The sequence below is a fragment of the Dryobates pubescens genome, chromosome 34 (genome assembly GCF_014839835.1).
Source record: "Dryobates pubescens isolate bDryPub1 chromosome 34, bDryPub1.pri, whole genome shotgun sequence".
NCBI lineage: Eukaryota > Metazoa > Chordata > Aves > Piciformes > Picidae > Dryobates > Dryobates pubescens.
In genome coordinates, this window is record NC_071645.1 from 4,035,774 (window position 1) to 4,059,780 (window position 24,007).

The 24,007-nt window shown below is 49.5% G+C and overlaps 1 protein-coding gene across 3 annotated transcripts in view; it reads left to right on the forward strand.

Moving 5' to 3' along the window:
- FLI1 (Fli-1 proto-oncogene, ETS transcription factor) overlaps positions 1-24,007 on the forward strand; it is a 106,805-nt gene that overhangs the window by 76,154 nt on the left and 6,644 nt on the right. For all 3 annotated transcript variants that reach the window (XM_054176153.1, XM_054176154.1, XM_054176155.1), the window contains 2 exons: positions 310-513; positions 10,342-10,410. In XM_054176153.1, coding sequence (XP_054032128.1) covers positions 310-513; positions 10,342-10,410 — 273 coding nt within the window. The remainder of the gene's footprint in view (positions 1-309; positions 514-10,341; positions 10,411-24,007) is intronic.

Sequence of the window (24,007 nt, forward strand, 5' to 3'; positions counted from 1 at the left end):
AGGCTAAACAACCCCAGCTCCCTCAGCCTCTCCTCACAGGGCTGTGCTCCAGGCCTCTCCCCAGCATCATTGCCCTTCTCTGGACACATTCATGTCTCTCAAAGTCCTTCCTAAACTGAATGGCCCAGAACTGGACACAGGGCTCAAGGTGTGGCCTAACCAGTGCTGAGCACAGGGGCACAATGACCTCAGTAGATTCAATCCATTTGTTGTGGAAGGAATGGTTAATGCTTTGATGGGTGTAGAGGGAGTGCTAGGGGCTTGAGGGTTCCATATGCTGTTACCAATCCTTTGTGTTCTTCCTGCCAGATCCCACGCTGTGGACCCAGGAGCACGTGCGCCAGTGGCTGGAATGGGCTATAAAGGAGTATGGCTTGATGGAGATTGACACCACCATCTTCCAGAACATGGATGGCAAGGAGCTCTGCAAGATGAACAAGGATGACTTCCTCAGAACCACCTCCCTCTACAACACAGAAGTCCTCTTGTCTCACCTCAGTTACCTCAGGGAAAGTAAGTGTTGCCCTGCCTCCTGCCAGCCCCTGGCATGCTGCTAGACTGAGCTCCTCGAGATCTTCTGGCAGGATAAATAGCAGCAAGGGTGAAGGAAAAAGAATGGAGAAAGGCAAGCAGAGAGAGCAAACAAGGAGGGGAAGGACAAAAAGTGGGTTGGAAAGCTAATTTTAGCTTAGATGGAGTTAGTGGTGCTATCAGGGAGGTGAAGAACTCAGCAGGACTCTTGAGGAGATTAGATAGGCTTACAGATAATGAAAACATCTGTGGCCACATGATAAAAAAGGCATAAAATTGCTGGGGTGATTAAACCAAACATTAACTGATGGGTCACAGGCAAATTATTCCATAACTTTGAAGCTAGAGGGCTGGGTGCTTTCCATGAAGGTTTCTGATAAAGGCTGACCCACAAATGGCCAGAGGTGGAGGCTGTCTACATGCCTGGAGGCCCAGAAAGAGTTAAAAATACAGGAGTGGCTCCTCAAATGTAGGTGTGCTGAAGCAGACATCATGGGAAGTTCTGCTGGACCTCTTCATTGCTGCTATGTCCTGTAAATACAGCTTTCATTTGCATCCAACTGAGGTGGTCTGGAAAAGTTAATGTTGAGGGGGGGGGAAATTTCAACCCACCACACCACTGGAGTATCTGGTGGAGCCAATCCTCCTTTTTGCTGCCTTAAGCTCCTAAGAAAGGAGCTGTGAGCACTTTTCTGAGCTGTTGGTGTTGGGAGCCTTAGATTCAAACCTTTCTAAGATGTTCTGTCCATAGCTTCCAAACACCTCCTTTTCGTCTCTAAAATAGAGGTAAAAGCATTTCCTTCCTTCACAAAGATGGGCTAAGCAGAATGGAATGGAATGGAATGGAATGGAATGGAATGGAATGGAATGGAATGGAATGGAATGGAATGGAATGGAATGGAATGGAATGGAATAGACTAGACTAGAATAGACTAGACTAGAATAGAATAGAATTAACCAGGTTGGAAGAGACCTTTGAGATCATCAAGTCCAACCTATCACCCAATGCCATCTAATCAACTAAACCATGGCACCAAGTACCCCATCCAGTCTCTTCCTAAACGCCTCCAGTGATGGGGACTCCACCACCTCCCAGGGCAACACATTCCAATGGCCAATCTCTCTTTCTATGAAGCACTTCTTCCTGAAATCCAGCCTAAACCTCCCCTGGTGCAGCTTGAGACTGTGTCCTCTTGTTCTGGTGCTGCTTGCCTGGGAGAAGAGACCAACCCCCACCTGGCCACAAGCTCCCTTCAGGTAGTTGTAGACAGCAATAAGGTCTCCTCTGAGCCTCCTCTTCTCCAGGCTAAGCAACCCCAGCTCCCTCAGCCTCTCCTCACAGGGCTGTGCTCCAGACCCCTCCCCAGCTTTGTCGCCCTTCTCTGGACACCTTCCAGCAACTCAACATCTTTCCTAAACTGAGGTGCCCAGAACTGGACACAGGACTCAAGGAGTGACCTAACCAGTGCTGAGTACAGGGCAGAATGACTTCCTTGCTCCTGCTGGCCACACTGTTCCTGATACAGGCCAGGATGCCATTGGCCTTCTTGGCCACCTGGGCACACTGCTGGCTCATGTTCAGCCTACTATCAACCAATATAATTGCACAGTGGTGAGGCCAGGGAACACCTGGCCACATGGTCCAATGGTTTTTTTCCAGTGAGATAGCTTTGATGTGAGTATAATTATTTGGGGACCAAAAAATGGTGGTTGGACTTGCTGATTTTAGAGGCATTTTCCACCCTTAATGATTCTGTTCTATGAATTCAGGAGAACATACCATGAAGCAAGGTGGGAGGGCAAGGAGAGAGAGAAAGAAAAAAAGCCTTCTTTTCTCCACTGGGAAGTCCAATTGTGATGTGAAGGCAGCTGAAAGTGTCTCCATCTGGCCAGTGCAAAAGCAAAGCAGCAAGACAGGATTCATTGAAGGTGTTTCTTCAAAGCTGCTCAGCACTGGTCTCTCCCTGCCTCTGCTACCAGCAGTGGGAGGTTCACAGATTACAGTGGGAGAAGAGTTAGCTCACAGCTGGGTGCCTCTGTAAGCCCCACCTTTATTTTGACAGCAAGGTCAAGCCAAGGAAATGATTCACAACCCAGAAGCAAATGGTTGGACTTGAACTTTTTGTCCCTTGTGGGGACAACTTCCCAGCCAAAAGAAGCTGCAGATTTCACCCTGTTTCATCAGCAACTTGCTGCTGGCTCACAGAACACCTCAAAGCTGTGGCAGACACCAAGGAACTTCCTAGTTTGGGTTTCCATGTAGAATTAGACATGCTGGAGCTTGTCCAGAGAAGGGCCACGAGGATGAGCAGAGGGCTGGAGCACCTCTCCTATGAGGACAGACTGAAGGAGTTGGGGCTGTTCAGTCTGGAGAAGAGAAGGCTCTGACCTCATTGTGGCCTTCCAGTATCTGAAGGGAGCTACAAGAAGGCTGGGGAGGGACTGCTCAGGATCTCAGGTAGTGATAGGACTAGGGGCAATGGAATGAAGCTGGAGGTGGGGAGATTCAGGCTGGAGGTGAGGAGGAAGTTCTTCCCCATGAGAGTGGTGAAGCCCTGGGATGGGTTGTCCAGGGAGGTGGCTGAGGCCCCATCCCTGGAGGTGTTTAAGCCCAGGCTGGATGAGGCTGTGGCCAGCCTGATCTAGTGTGGGGTGTCCCTGCCCATGGCAGGGGGGTTGGAACTAGATGATCTTTGGGGTCCCTGACTGATACTATGATTGCATACTTGGGTGGGAAATTGTAAGGCAGTTGGTGAAGCTGATGCTGCCCTGGGCCAAACCTGCTGACTTTGGCAGGGCAAATCAGACTCTGTGTAACCGGAAACGTTTCTCCATTCCCACAAGATAAATCCTCAAGCGAGACACTTGCAGTGTCTTATTGATAAGATTTGAGAATTGACAGGAGGAGATGAAGGAGTTGTATGGCTTTGGAATCAAAGGACCAGGCTGAATCTGAAGAGGCTGGCAGAAGAGTTGAATTCTTCTGTCGCTTCAGCTCCAGACAGCATCTCTGGCGACCAGCCCAAGAGTTAGGTATCACAGCACCAGAGAATCACAGGATTGTTTTGGTTGGAAAAGACCTTTAAGATCATCAGTTCCATCCATTATCTAACTCTATCAAAGTCTGCTGCTGAACTGTGTCCCTCAGCACCACATCTCTGTGTCTTTTAAACACTTCCAGGGATGGGGATTCAACCACCTCCCTGGCCAGCCTGTTCCAGTCTTTGGGAACCCTTTCAATGATGAAGTTTCTTCTAATATCTAACCTAAACCTTCCATGATGGACCCTGAGGTCATTTCCTCTTGTCCTATCACTTGTTCCTTGGGGGAAGAGACCAACTTCCCCTGGCTCCAGCCTACTTTCAGAGAGTTGTAGAGAGCCAGAAGGTCTTCCCTCAGCCTCCTTTTCTCCAGGCTGAACAACCCCAGTTCCCTCAGCTGCTCCTCACCAGCCCTGTTCTCCAGACCCTTCCCCAGCTTTTTCACCTTTCTCTGGACCTGCTCTAGCCTCCAGTATTTGAGGTACAACCTCACCAGTACCAAACACAGGGGGATGATCTGTGCCCTAGTTCTGCCGGCCACACTCTTGCTGATGCAAGCCAGGATGCTGGTGACCTTCTTGGCCACGTGGGCACATGCTGGCTCATCTTCAGCTGGCTGTGGACCAGCACCTCAAGGTTCTTTCTGTGCAGGGGTATCCTATTACTTGAAGTGACCAAGCAAAGTACCAGCAGTTGTATCCTTGCTGGTGTTCATACATAGCCATCTTGCTGTGGGTCACCCTGCTTTAGCAGGGGGGGTTGGAATGAACTCTCCCCAGAGGTCCCTTCCAACCCCTACCATTCTATGGAAACCCCAGCAGCTTTGCTGGATTCAGACAGACTAGCCAATCCCATTTTGCAGGGATACATGCAGGAGGAGGATTCAATCCCAGCCCATCCCCAGCTCGTGGGGGCTGTGCTGAGACGTCATGCAAGCCCTGTCCTTATTAAAACAAGCTCCTGTCTGCGTGGAGGCCGAGCAGGCTCGGAGGAGCATTCCTTTCCCTGCAGCTGCTCCTTGCACTGCCTAATGACAGTCTGGTTTCTGGATTGCTGGTTAACTCCCTCATGGAGTAACGCCTTCCAAAGGAGCTTATTGTTTTTCCAGACTGATTTCCAGCGGATGTTTAGGGCTGAGCCCCCGAGCTCAGTGCCATGGGGAGATGGGCTTTTATTCAGCAAGTTTCCCCTCTTGTGAGGTTGCTTGTTTCAGAGGCACCCAGCTCTGCTCCTGCAGAGTATTCTCCTGCTTGGAGTATCACAGAATTGTCAGGGTTGGAAGGGACCCCAAGGATCACCCAGTTCTGACCCCCCTGCCACAGGCAGGGACACCTTCTGCTAGATCAGGTTGCCCAGAGCCACATCCAGCCTGGCCTCAAACACATCCAGGGATGATTTTAATATGTGATGGCAACAAAACATAGGAGCACTTTTGGGAATTGCAGAGCTATAGATCCTTCATTGCAGAGCTATAGATCCTTCATCCTCCCCAGGATCTGAAGCTGGACATGTGATGAGCAGTGAACCCTCAGCTCCGGGCTTTGCTTGCCAAGGCCGATCTGAGCTTTCTGAGCCTGTTTGCCAGAGAGAGGTTGTGGAGTCTCCTTTGCTGGAGACTTTCAAAAACCACCTGGACACTGTGGTCCTGGGCAACCTGCTCTAGGTGACCCTGCTTTAGCAGTGGGGTTGGACTGCATGATCTCCAGAGGTTCTTTCCAGCCCCCACTGTTCTATGATTCTGTGATCAGAACCTTGCAGCTGTTTCCTGCTTCCGTAAGCTACTGAGGCAGTCAGGAATTCAGACATCTCTGATCTTCAGCTCTGAGACTTTCAGAACCTACTTCTGCATCACACTCTGTCCTATAGAGTCTCTCAGAATGATCCTTTTTATTTCCCCCAGGGAATTTCCTGCCTATCTCCTCCAAACAATCATCTTTCTTAGTATTTCTTCTAGTTTCTACTCCAAGATCATGAAAGATGCCCTGGCTTTGCCTTCTTCTTGTTCACCCTCCCTGCACCTTCCCCCTCCAGAGTGGCTGTGCTGTGCTGATGTATTTTTTCAAACACAATTTGCCTGCTAAACCTTTTCCAGCAGAAGGGAGATGTGAATGTTTTCATGCCAAAGATGAGAATCAGCAAACTCCTGGCCAAGCTGTCAGCCCCTGGCTTGGACAGCAGCACTCTGTGCTGGGTTAGGAACTGGCTGGAGGCTGAGCCCAGAGAGTGGTGGTGAATGGTGCCACAGCCAGCGGGAGGCCAGATCAGTGTTGAGCCCCATTCTGTTCAATATCTTTATTGATTATCTGGATGAGGGGATTGAGTCAGTCATCAGCAAATTTGCAGATGACACCAAGTTGGGAGCAGATGTTGATCTGTTAGAGGGTAGAAGGGGTCTCTCCAGAGGGACCATGCCAGGCTGGACAGATGGGCAGAGTCCAACAGGATGGCATTTAACAAGTCCAAGTGCCAGGTGCTGCACTTTGGCCACAACCCCATGCAGTGCTACAGGCTGGGGTCAGAGTGGTTGGAGAGCAGCCAGGCAGAAAGGGACCTGGGGGTAGTGGTTGACAGTAGGCTGAACACGAGCCAGCAGTGTGCCCAGGTGGCCAAGAAGGCCAATGGCATCCTGGCCTGTATCAGGAACAGTGTGGCCAGCAGGTGCAGGGAAGTCATCGTGCCCTGTACTCCGCATTGGTTAGGCCACACCTTGAGTCCTGTGTTCAGCTCTGGGCTCCTCAATTTAAGAAGGACATTGAGAATCTTGAAGGTGTCCAGAGAAGGGCAATGGGATTGGGGAGGGGTCTGGAGCACAGCCCTGTGAGGAGAGGCTGAGGGAGCTGGGGTTGCTTAGCCTGGAGAAGAGGAGGCTCAGAGGAGACCTTCTTGCTGTCTACGACTCCCTGAAGGGAGGTTGTAGCCAAGTGGGGGTTGGTCTCTTCTCCCAGGCACCCAGCACCAGAACAAGAGGACACAGTCTTGAGCTGCACCAGGGGAAGTTTAGGCTGGAGGTGAGGAGAAAGTTCTTTCCAGAAAGAGGAGTCAGCCATTGGGATGTGCTACCCAGGGAGGTGGTGGAGTCCCCATCCCTGGAGGTGTTCAAGAGGGGATTGGATGTGGCACTTGGAGCCATGGTTTAGTAGTCATGAGGTGTTGGGTGCCAGGTTGGACTTGATGATCCTTGAGGTCTCTTCCAACCTTATTGATTCTATGATTCTATGAGAACCCAAAGAAGCCAGAACTATCACCTCCTGCCCTTTTCCTGTCTAGTCGTGGGGGTCAGCTGCGTGTGGTGTGTTCAAACGAAAAGAGCCTGAAGGGGAAAGAATGAGACTGTGGTGAGAAGCAGAAAAGTGCTTTGTGGTTTCCAGCCATATATTAATGCCAAACAAAACTACACTGCTAAATGCAGCAGAACCTTGATTCCCTGAGACGTGGTGGGAAGGCCACGTGGCCTTCAGAAGGTGAGGATAAAAAGGACTTCCAGATGAAACAGACTTGAGGGTTGTGAAACCATCTCAGAAGGCTGAGCTGCCTTGTGAAAAGAAAGGGTTGGGTGGGGGGGGGGGGAGGGGGAGGGAAAGCCCCCCCCAGCCCCTCTCCTGCTCTGCTTTTCAGTCATTTTCCATCATCCTCAATGCAAGGGAAATAAAAGAAGAAAGGAAAAGGTGTCTGGGTGGGGGGGAAACCACAAGATAAAATGTTTAATATTAATTATAGGAGAATGGGCCTGGACTTTATTAATGAAAACAGTGTTTCCAGAGGGAGCTGATTTAATCTAAGCTGTCACTGACCCAGCAAGGGGTGGAGAGAATAAGAATGAAACAAAAAAAAATTCATCCCAGCCAAAGTTTTGCCCAAGAATGAGCAGCCTGGCTTCTCTCTGTCTGTCTGTCTGCTTCTCCCTCTCCTGATCTGTGTTTCTGCCTTTCTCTCTTTCCCTCCTTCACTGCAAACCATTTAATAGGAAACACATTTCCTTTTCTGTGGTGTTCCCACCAGAAACCTCAGACTGTCGGGCAAAGGTGAGAACTTCTAGCAATTAAACTAGGGGGGGAGGAGGAACCACCACTTTCCAGTGGCTTGGGCTGCATTTTTGAACCTAAAGCAGTTATAGGTCGATCAGGCAGGCTTGTTCAGTGCTATTCATCACCCCACCCCCTCGGCCCAGCAGTGCAACCAGGCATTTGCAGCCTATTTAGTCACAGAAATCCCTGTTTGTGAATTCCCCAGCGCTTCCCTGTCTGGCTGGGGAGACCCAGGCTGGGCATTGTGTTCAGGACCTACTTCTCATCATCTGAGAAGGAGAGAGTGGTGGACAGAAGTTTCCCCAAAGAGACCCAAGAGAGAAATGTCAAAACTAGAGGATTTAGGTGGGCAGAGCTGCTGCAATTCCTCCCCCACCAGCAGAAGACCAGCCAGTCTCTCAATATTTGGGTCAATCCCTTTGGCTATCTGCAGCTTTCACAGTCAAGGTATCCTTGGGATCCCTTTGACCTCTTTCCCTTCTAGTCCCTGAAATACTGTGTCCAGCTCTGGAGCCCTAAACACATGAACATAGACCAGGTGGAATGGGTCCAGAGGAGACCACAAAAATGATGTGAGGGCTGGAGCACCTCTCCTATGAGGACAGGCTGAGGGAGCTGGGGTTGTTCAGCCTGGAGAAGTGCAGGCTCCAGGGAGACCTTAGAGCAGTCTTCCAGTACCTGGAGAGGGGTCTCCAAGACAGCTTGGGAGGGACTTTATAGAAGGGCTTGTAGCAACAGGATGACAGGAAATAGATTGAAACTGTAGCAGGGTAGATTTTGCTTGGGCAATAGGAAGAAGTTCTTTATTATGAGTGTGGTGGAACACTGGAAAGGGAGGTGAAAGCTCCATTCAAGGTCGTGCTTGAAGAGGCTCTGAGCAACCTGATCTAGTTGAAGATGCCCCTGCTCCCTGCAGCAGATGACTTTCAAAGGCTTGTTCCACCCCAGGGCATTCCATGACTCTAGTTTGCCACCTTATCCACCCAGGTCTTTTGAAACATCCCATCCTGCAGCATCTGGCAGCATCCATCCTCTCTCTGAGCAGGCTTTGGTTTCCACCACCTTCCACCTCTGCGTGCACGCTGGCATGCCCAGGTCTTTGGCTTTGTTTGCACTCAGGGGAGAAAAATCAATTCATAGGAACACAAAGGCAGTGAGAGCCAGCACCTGCAGTGGCTGTTGCTTCTGGCAGCTACTACAGGAAGGCAAGCCCTGCTGTGAATACTGCTGAGGGACAAGTGAGGTCAGTGCTCTTTGGGATCATGAGGGTGATGGGAATGTGTGTCACAAGATCCTAATCAGACAGTCTGTAGTACCTGCGGAAGAGATGTTCTCGGCTCTGCCAAAGAACATGGGGATGCCCAGGGGCACAAATCTATGCTGTTTGCTATAATTTGCTGAGGACCAAGTACCCTATGTGGATAGAATCTCCCTGAGCTGAGGGCTGTGCAGATGCAAAGAGCAGAAAGTGCCTACAAAAGCACTTCTCCCCCACACCCACCCGTGGCCAGCTTGGTGCCCTGCTCCAGTTCACATTGTCAGTCCCCACAGAGAAAGGTCCTCTGCCTTCTTAGGAATGCCACTGCCTGATGCAATGAGCTGGAGGAGATGTGTAGGGCAAACACATCTAACTAGACAGCCATGAAATGCCCATTACATGCTGGCTTTCACAACAGCTCCCAGGGCCTCTTCCTTCCATTTCCACAGGAGTCTACAGGAGAACCCAAGTAAAATGGTTAGAGAGCAACATTTCCACCATAGACTGGGCAAAACAAAGACCCTTCCAGTGGCCTCTTTGTTGTGCTTCTCTTGTTTCAAGTGGGGCTGGATGGAGAGGCCACTCAGCCAGGAAAGCTACCTTACAATTCCACAAAGCATGGGAGATGCTGGAATAGGTGAAGCCAGATGGGTGTCTTCTGCCTAGGAAGAAGTGAAAGGATGATAGGAAATGGCCTCAGGGGATGTTTAGGTTGGGCATTAGAAGAAGCTTCATCACTGAAAGGGTTCACAAAGACAGGCTGGCCCAAGGAGGTGGTTGAATCTCCATCCCTGGAGGGGTTTGAAAGCTGCAGAGATGTGGTGCTGAGGGCCATGGCTTAGCACCAGCCCTGGGAGAGTTAGAGAATGGTTGGACTGGGTGATCTTAGAGGTCTTTTCCAACTGAACCAATTCCATGATTCTATGATACCAGTGAGACTTTTGCAGCTGTAGGCCCAAGATCAAACATGTGACACTCTGAAAATGTTCAGATCCTGACAGTGCAACTCAACTCATGTCACTTCTGTATGTTCCTCAAGAAAAGGAAATGTCTCTGTTGCAGCTGGAGAGAGAGAAAAGCTTCTTACTTAAGGATACAACCAGTATCACAGTGCAGATTCACAGAATGGATTGGGTTGGAAGGGATCTTTAAAGGTCATCTAGCCCAGGGAAGTGGTGGAAGCCTCATCCCTGGAGGTTTTCAAGGCCAGGCTGGCTGTGGCTCTGAGTAACCTGCTGTAGTGTGAGGTGTCACTGCTCATGGCAAGGGGGTTGGAACTGGATAATCCTTGAGGTCCCTTCCAGCCCTAATGATTCTGTGATTCTATGATTCTTCAATAAGCAGAGACATCCCCAACTAACTCAGGCTGCTCAGACCCTATAAAGCCTGAGCTTATTTTCTAGAGGCTTTGCTGTGACAGATATTATAACCTCTCTAAATGTCCCACACATCCAGACTGCAATAACTCCCTTTCTTTTCCTTACAGGTAGCTCACTGCTGGTCTACAACACTCCACCCCACACAGAAACCTCCTCACGTCTTGCCACCAAAGAAGGTCAGTCTTGGCTTCCTCTGCTCTCATAATGGTTTGGATGGAGCTAAAATTAAACCTTTGACATTAATCCTTGTCATGCAAATGTTCTGATCTGTACAGCATGGTTAAAGCTGAATAACTCCCAGTTTGCAGCCTTACTGATGCTGGGAATCACAGCTCCACTTGTGCAGCCAACGCTGGGGCATACTGTGTCTGTGCCTTTCACACTGGGTTGACTCAAGGAGTCACCATCCCTGGAGGAGTTCAAGAGGATGCTCAGTCAGCTATTTAAAACAACTAAGAGCTGGGCTGGCTCCTGTTTGAATTAAGGAGACACACACACATGTCCCTCCACAGACCCCACCCTGAACACGCAGACACACACAGACACAGACTCATCCAAGACTGTGCTCTTTCTGCCTTGGGCCAGGTGGCTGCTAAAAATCAAGGGAAGAAAGCTGTGATTTTGGCTGTTAAAGAGGAATGCTCCATGTTAGGCCACCCCTTGAGTCCTGTGGCCAGTTCTGGGCCCCTCAGCTTAAGAAGGACATTGAGACACTTGAAGGTGTCCAGAGAAGTGCAAGGAGGCTGAGGAAGGGTCTGGAGCACAGCCCTGTGAGGAGAGGCTGAGGGAGCTGGGGTTGTTTAGCCTGGAGAAGAGGAGGCTCAGGGGTGACCTCATTGCTCTCTACAACTACCTGAAGGGAGGTTGAAGCCAGGAAGGGGTTGGTCTCTTCTCCCAGGCAACCAGCACCAGAACAAGAGGACACAGTCTCAAGCTGCACCAGGGGAAATTTAGGCTGGAGGTGAGGAGAAAGTTCTTCCCAGAGAGAGTTGTTAGCCATTGGAATGTGCTGCCCAGGGAGGTGGTGGAGTCCCCATCCCTGGAGGTGTTGTGGCACTTGGTGCCATGGTTTAGTCATGAGGTCTGTGGTGACAGGTTGGACTGGATGATCTTTGAGGTCTCTTCCAACCTTGGTGATTCTGTGATTCTGCAATGTAAAATTGCACTCCTCTGAGTTTGTAAGGCCCTTTATCACTGCATGTTGAGCCTGAAGCCTCTCAGGCAGAAGGAAATTTGAGGGAGGAGGGAGGAAAAAACCAGAAGTTCCTCCCCCTCCATTTTTTTTACTGCCCTCGAGTGTGTTTCTTTGAGTGCAGAAGGTTGCATTTGATTTCTGTCAGCCAGGCGATTTGAACTTCACCTGATACTTTCATCGTGTGTCAATGAAGGACTAAACACACCCCTGGGATGGGCCAATAAAAATTGAGAGCTAGCATGGAAATGTTGAAATCCCATCTACCCCTCCTCTGCCATTTCTTCCTACAAGGCATAAATTTCCTCTGCTTTTATTTGATGCCTGCCTGCTGCTCTGGGCTGAACCCACCCACTTCAGCCTTCTTTAACTGATCTGTGCTCCAGCCACGAGATAAGGTGATGGGGTAAGAGGCACATGAACATGACAGGCTGGCAGATAAGGAATTGGGGGAGCAGAGTGAAGTGTCTTGTCCAATATCACAGCAGAAACTCATGGTGAACATAAAGCCAGAGCTGGAATTTCTCATCCTCAGTTGAGTCTGCTAAGCAACAAGATTTTCCTTGCTCCCTTTGAAGCCTTTCTAATGGGTTCCCTTCAGGATGATATTACAGGATCACAGAATCACTAAGGTTGGAAGAGACCTCAAAGATCATCAAGTCCAACCTGGCACCACAGACCTCATCACTAAACCATGGTACCAAGTGCCACGTCCAATCCCCTACGGAACACCTCCAGGGACGGTGACTCCACCACCTCCCTGGGCAGCACATTCCAATGGCTAACAATTCTCTCAGTAAAGAACTTTCTTCTCACCTCCAGCCTAAACTTCCCCTGGCACAGCTTGAGACTGTGTCCTCTTGTTCCGGTACTGCTTGCCTGGGAGAAGAGACCAACCCCCTCCTGGCTACAACCTCCCTTCAGGTAGCTGTAGATGTCAATAAGGTCTCCCCTGCTGGAAGGGACCCCTGGAAATCATCCAGTCCACCCCTCCCCTGCCAGAGCAGGACCATAGAATCCAGCACAGGTCACACAGGAATGCATCCAGATGGAGCTTGAATCTCTTCAGAGAAGGAGACTCCACAACCTCTCTGTGGAGCTTGTTCCAGTGCTCTGGGACCCTCACAGTGAAGTTCCTTCTCATGTTGAGGTGGAACCTCCTGTGCTGTAGTTTATGTCCATTGCCCCTTGTCCTATCATGGGGTGCAGCTGAGCAGAGCCTCTCCCCTCCCTCTCGACCCCCAGCCCTTTGGAAAAGGAATTTCAGGTTAAAAATCTTGGGTTTAAAGACGTATTTCCTCATCTCCTGAACTTCTCACAAGAGGAAACCTTTTTCTTTCTGTTTACACTTGCTGAACCCACTCATCCTACAAAGATTTCTTCTCCCTGAACCTGTGGATAAAAACAGACCAAGGAATTTTTCTAACCACCTTCCCTTGAGGATTCAAAAGCAGAAGGAGGTGATGACATAGTACAATGCATGCCAGAGAGAGAGAGAGAGAAATTCCTCTTTTCTTCCCTCCTCCTGTTAGTTTTCATGCATGTTGTGTAAGATCACAAAGCTAAAGCAAATAAGCTGCTTTGGGAAATCCCTCAGGTAGTGATAGGAGTAGGGGGAATGGAATGAAGCTGGAGGTGGGGAGATTCAGACTGGATGTGAGGAGGAAGTTCTTCACCGTGAGAGTGGTGAAGCCCTGGAATGGGTTGTCCAGGGAGGTGGTTGGGGCCCCATCCCTGGAGGTGTTTAAGCCCAGGCTGGCTGAGGCTCTGGCCAGCCTGATCTAGTGTGAGGTGTCCCTGGCCATGGCAGGGGGGTTGGAACTAGATGATCCTTGTGGTCCCTTCCAACCCTGACTGAAACTATGATTCTATGATCCCAGGGAGATGAAAATGCTCTTAGCATATTCAGAGCTATGGTGCTGAGGGGACATAGTTTAGAACCAGCCTTGGGAGAGTGAGAGAATAATTGGACTGGATGATCCCAAAGGTTTTTGCCAGCTGAAAGGATTCTGGGACTCAATGATTTTAGAAGAGGGCAGAAATTTTCATGTGGCCAGATGAACACAGATGCACAAGAGGAATGGAATCTGGCTTTCCCACATTTGTGTTTGCATTACTGAGGTGTGGGCCTCAACAATAAGGATGTTTGGTGTGGCTGGTGTGTTTGTTTGTTGTGTTTTGGTTGGTTGTTGGCAAATTCAAGAAGACCAACAAGTCAGTGAGCCCTGAAACTCACACTGTTTGGTCTCCTGTGTGGGTTTGTGGCCATGTTCTTTGTGAGCCCCTAAGGAGGAGTTTCCACATCTTGGTGCATTAATAACATCCTCTCCTGCAGATTTCATGGTGCCTAACAAGAGATGAGCTTGTATGCTGCTTTTCATAGAACAGCAGGGGTTAGGAGGAATCTCTGGAGATCATAGAGTCCACCCCACTCCTAAAGCAAGGGCACCCACAGCAGCCTGCCCAGGATCACAATGTCCAGGCAGGTTTGGAAGCGCTCCAGAGAAGGAGACTCCACAACCTCTCTGGGCAGCCTGCTCCAGGGCTCCAGCACCCTCACACCAAAGCAGTTTCTCCTCCTGTTCAGATGAAACCTCCTGGGTTCCAGTTTGAGCCTGGTGAGCCTTGTCCTATCACTGGACACCAATGAGAAGAGTCCAACCCCATCCCCATGACCTCCACCCTTCAGTTCTTGCTGAGCATTGGTCAGATGCCCTCTCAGGCTGCTCTTCCCCAGGTCTCTCAGCCTTTCCTCCTCATAGAGAAGCTCCAGCCCCCAGTTTTCTTGCTGTCAGGGCCACAATCTCACTCCTCTTTCTCCAGCAGTTCCCAGAAACTCCTTGAAACTCATCCCTTCTACCTCTCAAATTCAGTGAGGGTTTTGGGTGTCAGGTTGAAAAGTTTCAAGAGCTGGAGAGAGAGGAGCAGAGTGACCATGTGGTTGCATAAGCACAATTCCCACGGGCGAACAATCTCTAACTCCTGCATAAAGTTCTCCTAAGAAGGCCATTTTTCAGCTCTAAAAGGTTGTCACACGAAAGGTATTGACCAGTTCCAGTAACCTCTTCTCTTGAGGGTGCCAGGGAAGCCCCTTGCCCACAGCAAAGCTTCTAAACCCTCTGCTTGCACAGCCAGCAGGTCGAGGGAGGTGATTCTCCCCCTCTCCTCTGCTCTGGTGAGACCCCACCTGGAGCACTGTGTCCAGTTCTGGAGTCTCTGTTACAGGAAGGATCTGGAGGTGCTGGAAGGTGTCCAGAGAAGGGTCATGAGGATGAGCAGAGGGCTGGAGCTGCTCTCCTATGAGGACAGACTAAGAGAGATGGGGCTGTTCAGTGTGGAGGAGAGAAGGCTCTGAGGAGATCTAATTGTGGCTTTCTAGTATCTGCAGGGGGCTCCGAGAAAGCTGGGGAGGGACTTTAGAGGGTGTCAGGGAGTGATAGGACTGGGGGGGATGGAATAAAACTAGAAATGGGTAGATTGAGATTGGATGTTAGGAAGAAGTTCTTCCCCATGAGGGTGGTGAGAGACTGGCACAGGTTGCCCAGGGAGGTGGTGGAAGCCTCCTGCCTGGAGGTGTTTGCAGCCAGGCTGGATGTGGCTGTGAGCAACCTGCTGTAGTGTGAGGTGTCCCTGCCCATGGCAGGGGGGTTGGAACTGGCTGATCCTGGAGGCCCCTTCCAACCCTGACAATTCTATGGCTCTGTGTCAGGGGAAAAGCAGCTCTGTGGCCTCTGAGCTGTCTGTACAGGCTGGGACGTGTGGCCATGATCCTTCTGTGCCTGGTGATGAAATCTCCCATTTTTAGCTGCGGAGCAGGGGGGGGGGGGGAAAGGGGGAGGAGGGGGGGGGGGGAGAGGCTTTTTTGGTGCTTCTCTTATTGCAACTGTGTGGCCAAAGCAGGGATTTATGATTTCAGGAGCCACAGTAGCTACTGCTCTTGGATTGCCTTTATACTACCTCCCCTCACCCCCCCACCCCCTTCACCTCCCCGCCCCTTTCTTTTCTTTTCTTTTCTCTCTCTCTCTCTCTCTTTTTTTAATTGTTTTCCTTTGAAATTCCAGAGGTAGTGTTTTGTCTGCTTTCTCCCTGACCCTCTTCGGAGGCAGGCGTGTGTTTTTTCACCAGCAAAAGTGGAAACAAAGAATCGTTGTCTTGAAGCTGTAGCAGGCAGGAAACCCAACTCACAAGGGATCGCCCCCGAGCCAGCGCTGTCCCAGAGCAGACTCCAGTTCTCTGAATTCAACCTGACAGCTTGTCTGGAGCACTTTCTAAGTAACCATTATCCTTCCTTTTTCTCCCAGCAAAAAAAAAAAAAAAAAAAAAAAATTTAGTTAGAGAAGGAGATATTATTTCCCCCCCCCCCCCCCTTTCCTTTTCTTTTTTGCCTAGGGTGGGTGCACTGCCAGCAAGGTTATTGCCCACGGAGGAAAGGGGGAAATGTTTGCTGGGGTGCAATCCCTCCCCTGAAAAGCTCTTGGAAGAGCTCTGGCTGTCTCCTAAAAGTGAATTTGTTGCCTGATAATGAGTTAAATGCTGTTAAAACGCAGTGCCTGCCCCTCTGTGGCTTCCCTTTTCTCTTACGTGTGTCTTGCTGCACTTGGTTTGGTTTCCCCCCCCCCCCCCTCCACCAATATGTTTTCTCTCCCCTTTACTTCTGCATTTTGTGTGTGTGTGTGCAAAGGGTGCTTCAGAAACCCTTTTTTTCCTCCCCCAGAACATGCAGCTCTGTGGCTGTGTTTTTCCTCAGCAGCACTTCTGCCTGCATGTCATGAGCCAGCAATGTGCCCCTGTGGCCAAGAAGGCCAACAGTGTTTTGGGGGAGCATGAACAAAAGTGTGGCCAGCAGGTCGAGGGAGGTTCTCCTCCCCCTCTCCTCTGCCTTGGTGTAGCTGAACCTGGAGTATTTGGTACACTTCTGGGCTCCCCAGTGCAGGAGAGACAGGGAACTACTGGAGAGAGGGCCATGAGAATGCTGAGGGGTCTGGAGCATCTCTGTGAGAAGGAAAGGCCAGCAGGTCGAGGGAGGTTCTCCTCCCCCTCTCCTCTGCCTTGGAGTATTTGGTACACTTCTGGGCTCCCCAGTGCAGGACAGACAGGGAACTACTGGAGAGAGGGCCATGAGAATGCTGAGGAGCCTGGAGCATCTCTGTGAGGAGGCAAGACTGAGAGCCCTGGGGCTGCTGAGTGTGGAGAAGAGCAGCCCCAGAGGGGATCTGAGCAATGCTCAGCAAGAGCTGAAGGATGGAAGTCATGAGGATGGGGCTGGGCTCTCCTCAGTGGTGCCCAGGAATAGGACAAGGGGAAGTGGACACAAACTGGAACCCAGGAAGTTTCACTTGAACTTAGGGGAAAATATTCTTTACTTTGAGGTTGCTGAGGAGGAACAGAAGTTATTTAGGAATGATTCTGCACTCAGCTGGTTGCTTCCTCTTAGTAGAGAGACTTAGAGTGACTTAATTCTGTGTATGATCCCTGTGCTGGTGATTCTTGAGAACAAGAAGCAGGACTTTGTGGTCTTGAGGCAGAAAGGAATGAGTTTGGTGCTTGAAGGCACTGGAAACTCTTATGCAACCATGAGAAGAGTCATAGTAGTGCTGGCTGTGAGTGACTTATGGAATACGTGCTAAAGGATTGTTTAAACTAGCAGAAATAGTACAGTGAGAAGGAATTCACTGCACACCACCACTGGGGGTGTGTGTGTGTGTGGAATTTTGAGGCCTCAGTGTACACAGGAATGACACACATGTAACTCATGTGTCATAGGGCTACACGTCATGGGAACCTCATTCCTGGCAAGCAGCTCCTCTGCTCTGCTCTCAGGAGACCCCACCTGGAGCATTGAGTCCAGTTCCAGCATTAGAGAGACATGGTGCAGAGGAAGCCATGAAGATGATCAGAGAGATGGAGAACCTCCCCTATTGGGACAGGTTTGAGGGAGTTGGGGCTGTTCAGCCTGAAGAAGAGAAGGCTCCAGGGAGACCTTAGAGCAGCCTTCCAGTACCTGAAGGGGCTCCAGGAGAGCTGGGGAGAGACTTTTTGCAAGGGATTGTAAGAACAGGGTGAGGGGGAATGGATTGAAGATTGAGGAGAGGATATTGAGACTGGAGATTAGGAAGAAATTCTCTCCAGTGAGGGTGGTGAGACACTGGAACAGGTTGCCCAGGGAGGTCATGGATATTTCCTCCTTGGAGGTGTTCAAGACCAGGCTGGATGAGGCCTTAAGCAACCTGGTCTAGTGAAAGGTGTCCCTGCCCATGGCAGGGGGGCTGGAACTGGGTGGTGCTCAAGGTGCCTTCCAACCTAAGCCATTCTGTGGAGCTTTGAATCTCTTGCAGCCATTTGCAAAGGCAGGAGTACTCATATTCTGCTCTGCCCTCTTCCACCATCTCAGCCACACAAATCCTCCTGCAGACAAAGGACAGTGTCCAAACCCTGCAGAGCTTTGTGCTAAGAAAAATTCTCTCTGAACAAGTCTCTTGCTGCTGACATCATGAGGTTTAGCACCTTGTGTGCTGAGCATTCAGTACCTCTACTTGGAGACAGAAAGGGAAGAACCTTACACTCTCTACAACCTTTATGTTTGCTGCCACCATGTAAAACAATGAGTCTAATGTTTCTAGGAGGAGCTGGAGGTAGTTTTGGCTTCCTTGCTCCTCCAGAAACCCACAGTCTAGGTTTCTTCTCTCCAACTGGCTTTAAACACAACCCCACCTCTTCAATGTGATCTCCAGGAGGTTAAGTGACTGGAATATGAGGGCTGGACACTCAGCAGCTTGGCAGACCTTGCTTACATGTTTGGTTTGTAGCAGTAGTGTTTTTTGTTCCCATGTGCCCATGTTGGGACTTTTCCAAGACACCAGAATAGTGCCACCACACACAACCTCACTCTGGGAGGAAAAGCAGTGAGGTCCTGTGCTCTCCTCTCTCTCTCTCTCTCTCTCTCAAATCCTTGCCACAAAATAGACCCCAAGTGACCACTTAGGTTAATCACAAGTCTGGATCCCCTAGGACACCTGGGTCTGCTTTCCCCATTTGGAGAAGCTAATTTAAATTCCAGCCACCAAGCCAGGATCCTTTCTTCCTACTGATGCTGAAGGACTCATTGCAAAAACCAGACTGGAGGATCCCATGGATCCCATAGCCCAGCTCACATCTGTAGCCTTCTCCTTCCCCTGATTTTCTTCACTGAAATTCATGGAGTCCTGGGGAAATCACCTTTATTTTCTTCCTGGCTCTGTCTCATGACTCAGGACAAGCCACTTTTCATCTTCCCTATGACTAATCTCCTGGGAGGTATCAGTTCCAGCAGGCAGCAGCTGGAAGGCTCTTTCCACTGCCTAGCACCCACCGTGCAGGAGAATCTGGATGCCTCCACAAGTTTCCTGCCTCCATGTGTGTTTCTCCAGACATCTACAAAAGCTGGTCCCAGGAAAAAAAAAATCCCATCTCAGGGGATGAAATCTTCTTGGGAGGTTTCCAGCCATGCTCAGCTCTGTGACAGGACTCCTCGCCAGGGAAATGGGATAGGGACATTGTTTGGATGCTTCTGTGTTACCTGTAGTATTAGGTTTCAGGAGGCTCTTCAGTTTGGACATGCAGTCCCATGGTTGTTAACCCAGGGATGACACTGTCCAAGGGTCTGACAAGAGGGAGATCATGTTCAGAGCAGTCACTCTGCATCCTGACAGTCAACCCCAGCACTTCATAAAGCAGCCTGGCTGGAAAAGAGCTGCTGCCGCTGCTGCTGCTGCTGCTGCTGCTGCTGCTGCTGCTGCTGCTGCTGCTGTGGTGATGCCACGAATATGCTAAGCAGGTTGTAGTGAGCTGGGAGTCAGTATCCTCTCACAAGAACAAGAAGAAATGGCCTCTAGTTGCATCAGAGGACGTTTGTGTTTGACATGAGGAACTATTTCTTCCCCCAAAAGATTGTCATGGCCTGGAACAGGCTGTTCAGGGAAGTGGTGGAGTCTCCATCCCTGGAGAGGATTCAAAACTGTGTAGATATGATGCTGAGGGACATGGTTTGGTGGTGATCTGGTGGTGCTGAGTTAATGTTTGGATCTGATGATCTGAAAGGTCTCTTCCATCCCAAAGGGTTCTGTGACTCTGTGATAAACACATCATGGGATTCCTTCCTAGCCTTGCTTGCCCTTCAGGGCACTACAGCAGCAGAGGTGCAATTTCAGGTGAGCATTTAGTCCAGAAATGCCCCAGCTCTACTGCATCCATCCTAGAGCACACAGGCCTGGAAAAGGAAGATATTGGAGGCCCAGTGCCCATCCTTCTCCTTACCAAGGCTGGTAGCACAAAACCATGTCTGAATCTGGTTTGGACTGAAAAAGCTCCTCCAGAGAGAGCAGGATGAAGGGGCTGTCAGCACTCACCGAGCAGCTTGGGAAGCACAGGGACTGTGAGCCTATTGTTCAGTGGATATCCGCCCCCCTCCCTTCACTTCTCCCCTTCATCCCAGGCCCTCAGATTTATAAGACACCATTAGATTAAAAATAAAATAAAATAAAAAAGAATTGAGGAAGTTTTTCAAGCTTATCAAAGAGGGTTTGCTCTCTAATCCATCATATCTGAAACACAGATTCCCTAATGGCTCCCTCGTTGGACAGCGTTCAAGCTGAGAGGACTGCTAGGCATCTGGGATGGTCTCTGCTGTGGAGTGGAAGTCTCCTTATGGGTTTTTTAAGCCCAGTTTCCTAAGGGAAATGAGTCTGTGCCTCTCTGTCCATCTGCCCCTAGCCCACAGCACTATTGGAGCCTGTTAGTCTGTTCAGACTCGATATGATCCAGAGATGTGGGGAATGGGAGTGAAGGAGCACTCAGGCTGGGAGAGGAGGGGGCTGTGAAGGTGGGGCTGGTCCTTCAGTGGAGCCTGCCTTATCTTCCCAAGAGCAATTCCATGTGTCCTGCACTTACACAGCACAGTGTGCAGTGCTTCTAATACAGAATCACAATAGAATAGAATAGAATAGAATAGAATAGAATAGAATAGAATAGAATAGAATAGAATAGAATAGAATAGAATAGAATAGAATAGAATAGAATAGAATTAACCAGGTTGGAAAAGACCTTTGAGACCATCGAGTCCAACCTATCACCCAACACCATCTAATCAACTAAACCATGGCACCAAGGCTCCCTTCCAGTCTCTTCCTAAACACCTCTAGTGATGGTGACTCCACCACCTCCTCCCTGGGCAGCACATTCCAATGGCCATTCTCAAACAGGGGGTGCCAGGAGCTCGCTCCTCTTTTTTCTTTCCCTTGTCCTGCTGCACCAGGCAATCTGACAAGAAGAATCTCTGGAGGATTGGATAACTTCATCCATCTCTTGAACTTTAGAGGCCAACCTGCCTACTATCCAATTTTGATCTTGACAATTTTGCCTTTTCCCAGCTTCCTGCATGTCCTAGGAGGCTGTTTCACCACTGCATTTGTTCTGATTTACCTCTAATTCCAGAAGAATCAAGAGAATGGAATGGAATGGAATGGAATGGAATAGAATAGAATAGAATAGAATAGAATGGAATGGAATGGAATGGAATGGAATGGAATGGAATGGAATGGAATGGAATGGAATAGAATATAGTGGAATGGAATGGAATGGAATTAACCAGGTTGGAAGAGACCTTTGAGATCATCAAGTCCAACCTATCACCCAATGCCATCTAATCAACTAAACCATGGCACCAAACACCCCATCCAGTCTCTTCCTAAACACCTCCAGTGATGGTGACTCCATCTTGAAAGGGGAGTTGGATGACAACTTCCAAATGACACAGAGGGTGGTGAGCTAGGAGCTGAAGGAGATTTGGGCTGAGCAAGCCTAGACCAAGGTTTAAAAAGGTGCAGAGACCAACTCTATGCAGCCTTCTCACCACATCCTGATCTCTGGGAAAGCCACTTCAGCTGGGAAAGGCAGCTACAGCCTGAGGAAAATGCATTTGTGCATCCAAATAAATAAAATCATAGTTAACCTCCTTCCCAGGCTCGCTGTGAGTGTGAATGTTTGCAAAGCTGTGAGATCCTCACTTGAAAGGTGCTGTGAAAGTGCAAAGCATTATTAACATCCTTTACCTTGCTCCTAATAGAGCCCACATTCATTCTGGGGAATTTCTGGACATAAACCAGACAGCTGCAGAATGACATTTCTTGAAAGCATCGATGATTTATTTTCTGCTCTTTAATTCCATTTTGCATTGAACACACATTTGTCATAGAGCTGCAGTTCCACTGAGCCTTTAAAGTCAAAACCAGACTTGGGGAACCTCATCCTGGGAGAAATTCACCCCTGCCTTCAACTGAGCTACACCAGAAGAGGAGCTCAGCCCGACGGTTTTGATTGCATTTCCATAGTGTAGCGAGTTTTGGTGTCAAATCCAAGTGGTTTTGAGGACAGATAAGGCTCTGCCTGTAACTAACTGTCTGGCTGGAGTTCTGTAGCATCTCTTTAAGCCACTGGGACTCAGATCCTGGGAATGACATTGTTTTTGCAGAAACTCGACTCTCTGGATAGCTTCCCTGGCTCTGCCTTTGCCATTCTGTTTTAAACACGTTCAGCTTTAGAAGCTGGAAGCCTGTAAGAGCTGGGAGGGCTGGGGTGGTTCTTCCACATTGCATGGATTTTTGGGAACACAAACCAAAAATAGCTTGGTGGATTTGGGCCTTTCATTTGGAGAGGGGGAGGAAGGGTTGGACTGGCAGCAGCTGAGTGAACACGTTTCAACAGCAACGTCTGTAGGGCAAAAGATGATATTTAACCCTCCTTACCATCACAGAGCCACCCTTAGAGTTAAGGCTCATCCTAACAACTCCCTATATGTGCTCACACTTTAGTTCAGTTGGGGCAGTGAAGATAATCACAGAATTGAAGCACCTTCTCTGTGGGGAAAGACTGAGAGGCTTGGGGCTGTTCAGCCCAGAGAAGAGAAGGCTTCAGGGAGACCTTAGAGCAGCCTTCCAGTACCTGAAGGGGGCTGCAAGAAAGTCAAGAAGAGACTTTTTGCAAGGGCTTGTAAGAATGAGGAGCAATAGATTGAAGCCTGAGGAGGGGAAATTTAGACTGGAGATTAGGAAGAAATTCTTGACAGTGAGGGTGGTGAGACACTGGAACAGGTTGCCCAGGGAGCTTGTGGATTGCCCATCCTTGATGGTGCTCAAAGCCAGGTTGGCTGAGGCTTTGAGCAACCTGGTCTAGTGAAATGTGTCCCCTGCCCATGGCAGGAGGATTGGAACTAGGTGATCTTTAAAGTCCTTTCCGAACCAAACCACTCTATGACTCTATGAATCCATATAACACAGGGGAAGCTGAAGCACAGGGACTCATATGAGCTTCCTTGAATGACACCCAGGCTGAGGCAGACACATCATCCTTCCCAGTTGATATTTCATGTCCTAAAATATCCAAGGAAACCCAGTCAGAGAGGTTTTGAAGGAGAATTTTGGCCAAACTTCCCTGGAGAAGCATTCTGGATGCTGTAAAGCCCAAGCTCAGCACATCTGAGTGTAAGAGTGTCACTCAGTGGTTAAAAAAAAACCCAAACCCCTCATAAGATGCAGTTTACTCTCTTTCTGTGACAGCAAAGCAGACTCCTCCTCTCTGACATCTGGAGGAGGAGGAGGAGGAGGATCATCTCTCCAGATGATGGTCTAATTATTTACTCAAAGCAGGCTGCTGCATCTGCATCAACCAAGCCATTTGCAGCAGTCCATTCACTTTGGGCAATTATCAGACCCCAAAGCAATCAGGGGAAATGCAAAAGAGGTTTTTTTTTCCCCCAACTTGAAGAGAATTTTTTTCTGTTGGAAAAATTCAGCACTACCTTTCTTCTTCTTTTTCACAGGATCACCACCTAAGTGAAATTCCCCTTAAAATTACATAATGGCAAAAGTCTTTCTGGCTGAGCTCACCAAACTGTACCTCAGCACAGAGTCACAGAGTCATTTGGGTTGGAAAAGACCCTTCAGCTCAAGTCCCTCTGCACTGGTAGACATTGCTGTGCTTTTGCCTTTCCCTCTCCGTGCAGGACTCCTGTTCTCCTCAAAATGCTTCCCCAAGCAGTGCTCTAATAGCTCGAGTTGTAAAACATCTGAAGGGCATCCCAGGGGAGAAATGAAAGCCAGAGACTGGCTGCAAAGAGGACATGGGAAAAGCCAGCAGTTACCTCAGACCTCATCTCCCTTCTCCTGATTTCAGTCAGTGATAAAGCAGCAGCCCCAGCTCTGGCTGTGCTCAGATGCAGTTGGGATCTACAGGATGGTTTTCCAGCAAGGAAAATGCCACCCATGCAAAGAAAAACTTATTTACAGCAGTCACAACTGCTGAGCACTGAGACTGAGGATAAAGTTCCCTGGCAGCCCCAGGCTTCCAAGCTGTTTTCCAACCCTGCTGCTCCTCACCCAGCCATGGGAAGGAGAGAAGGCTTCCTATAGGGGACAGCCTGGCTGGGGCTGCCACCTCCTTGCTTCAGAGATGTCCCATTGCACTCTCTGTACCCAGCTGAAACCGTAGTAGTTTGTTTTGCAGTCTCATTTGTTTGCAGTAGGGTTTGTGGTTTCTAGTAAAAAGTGGGG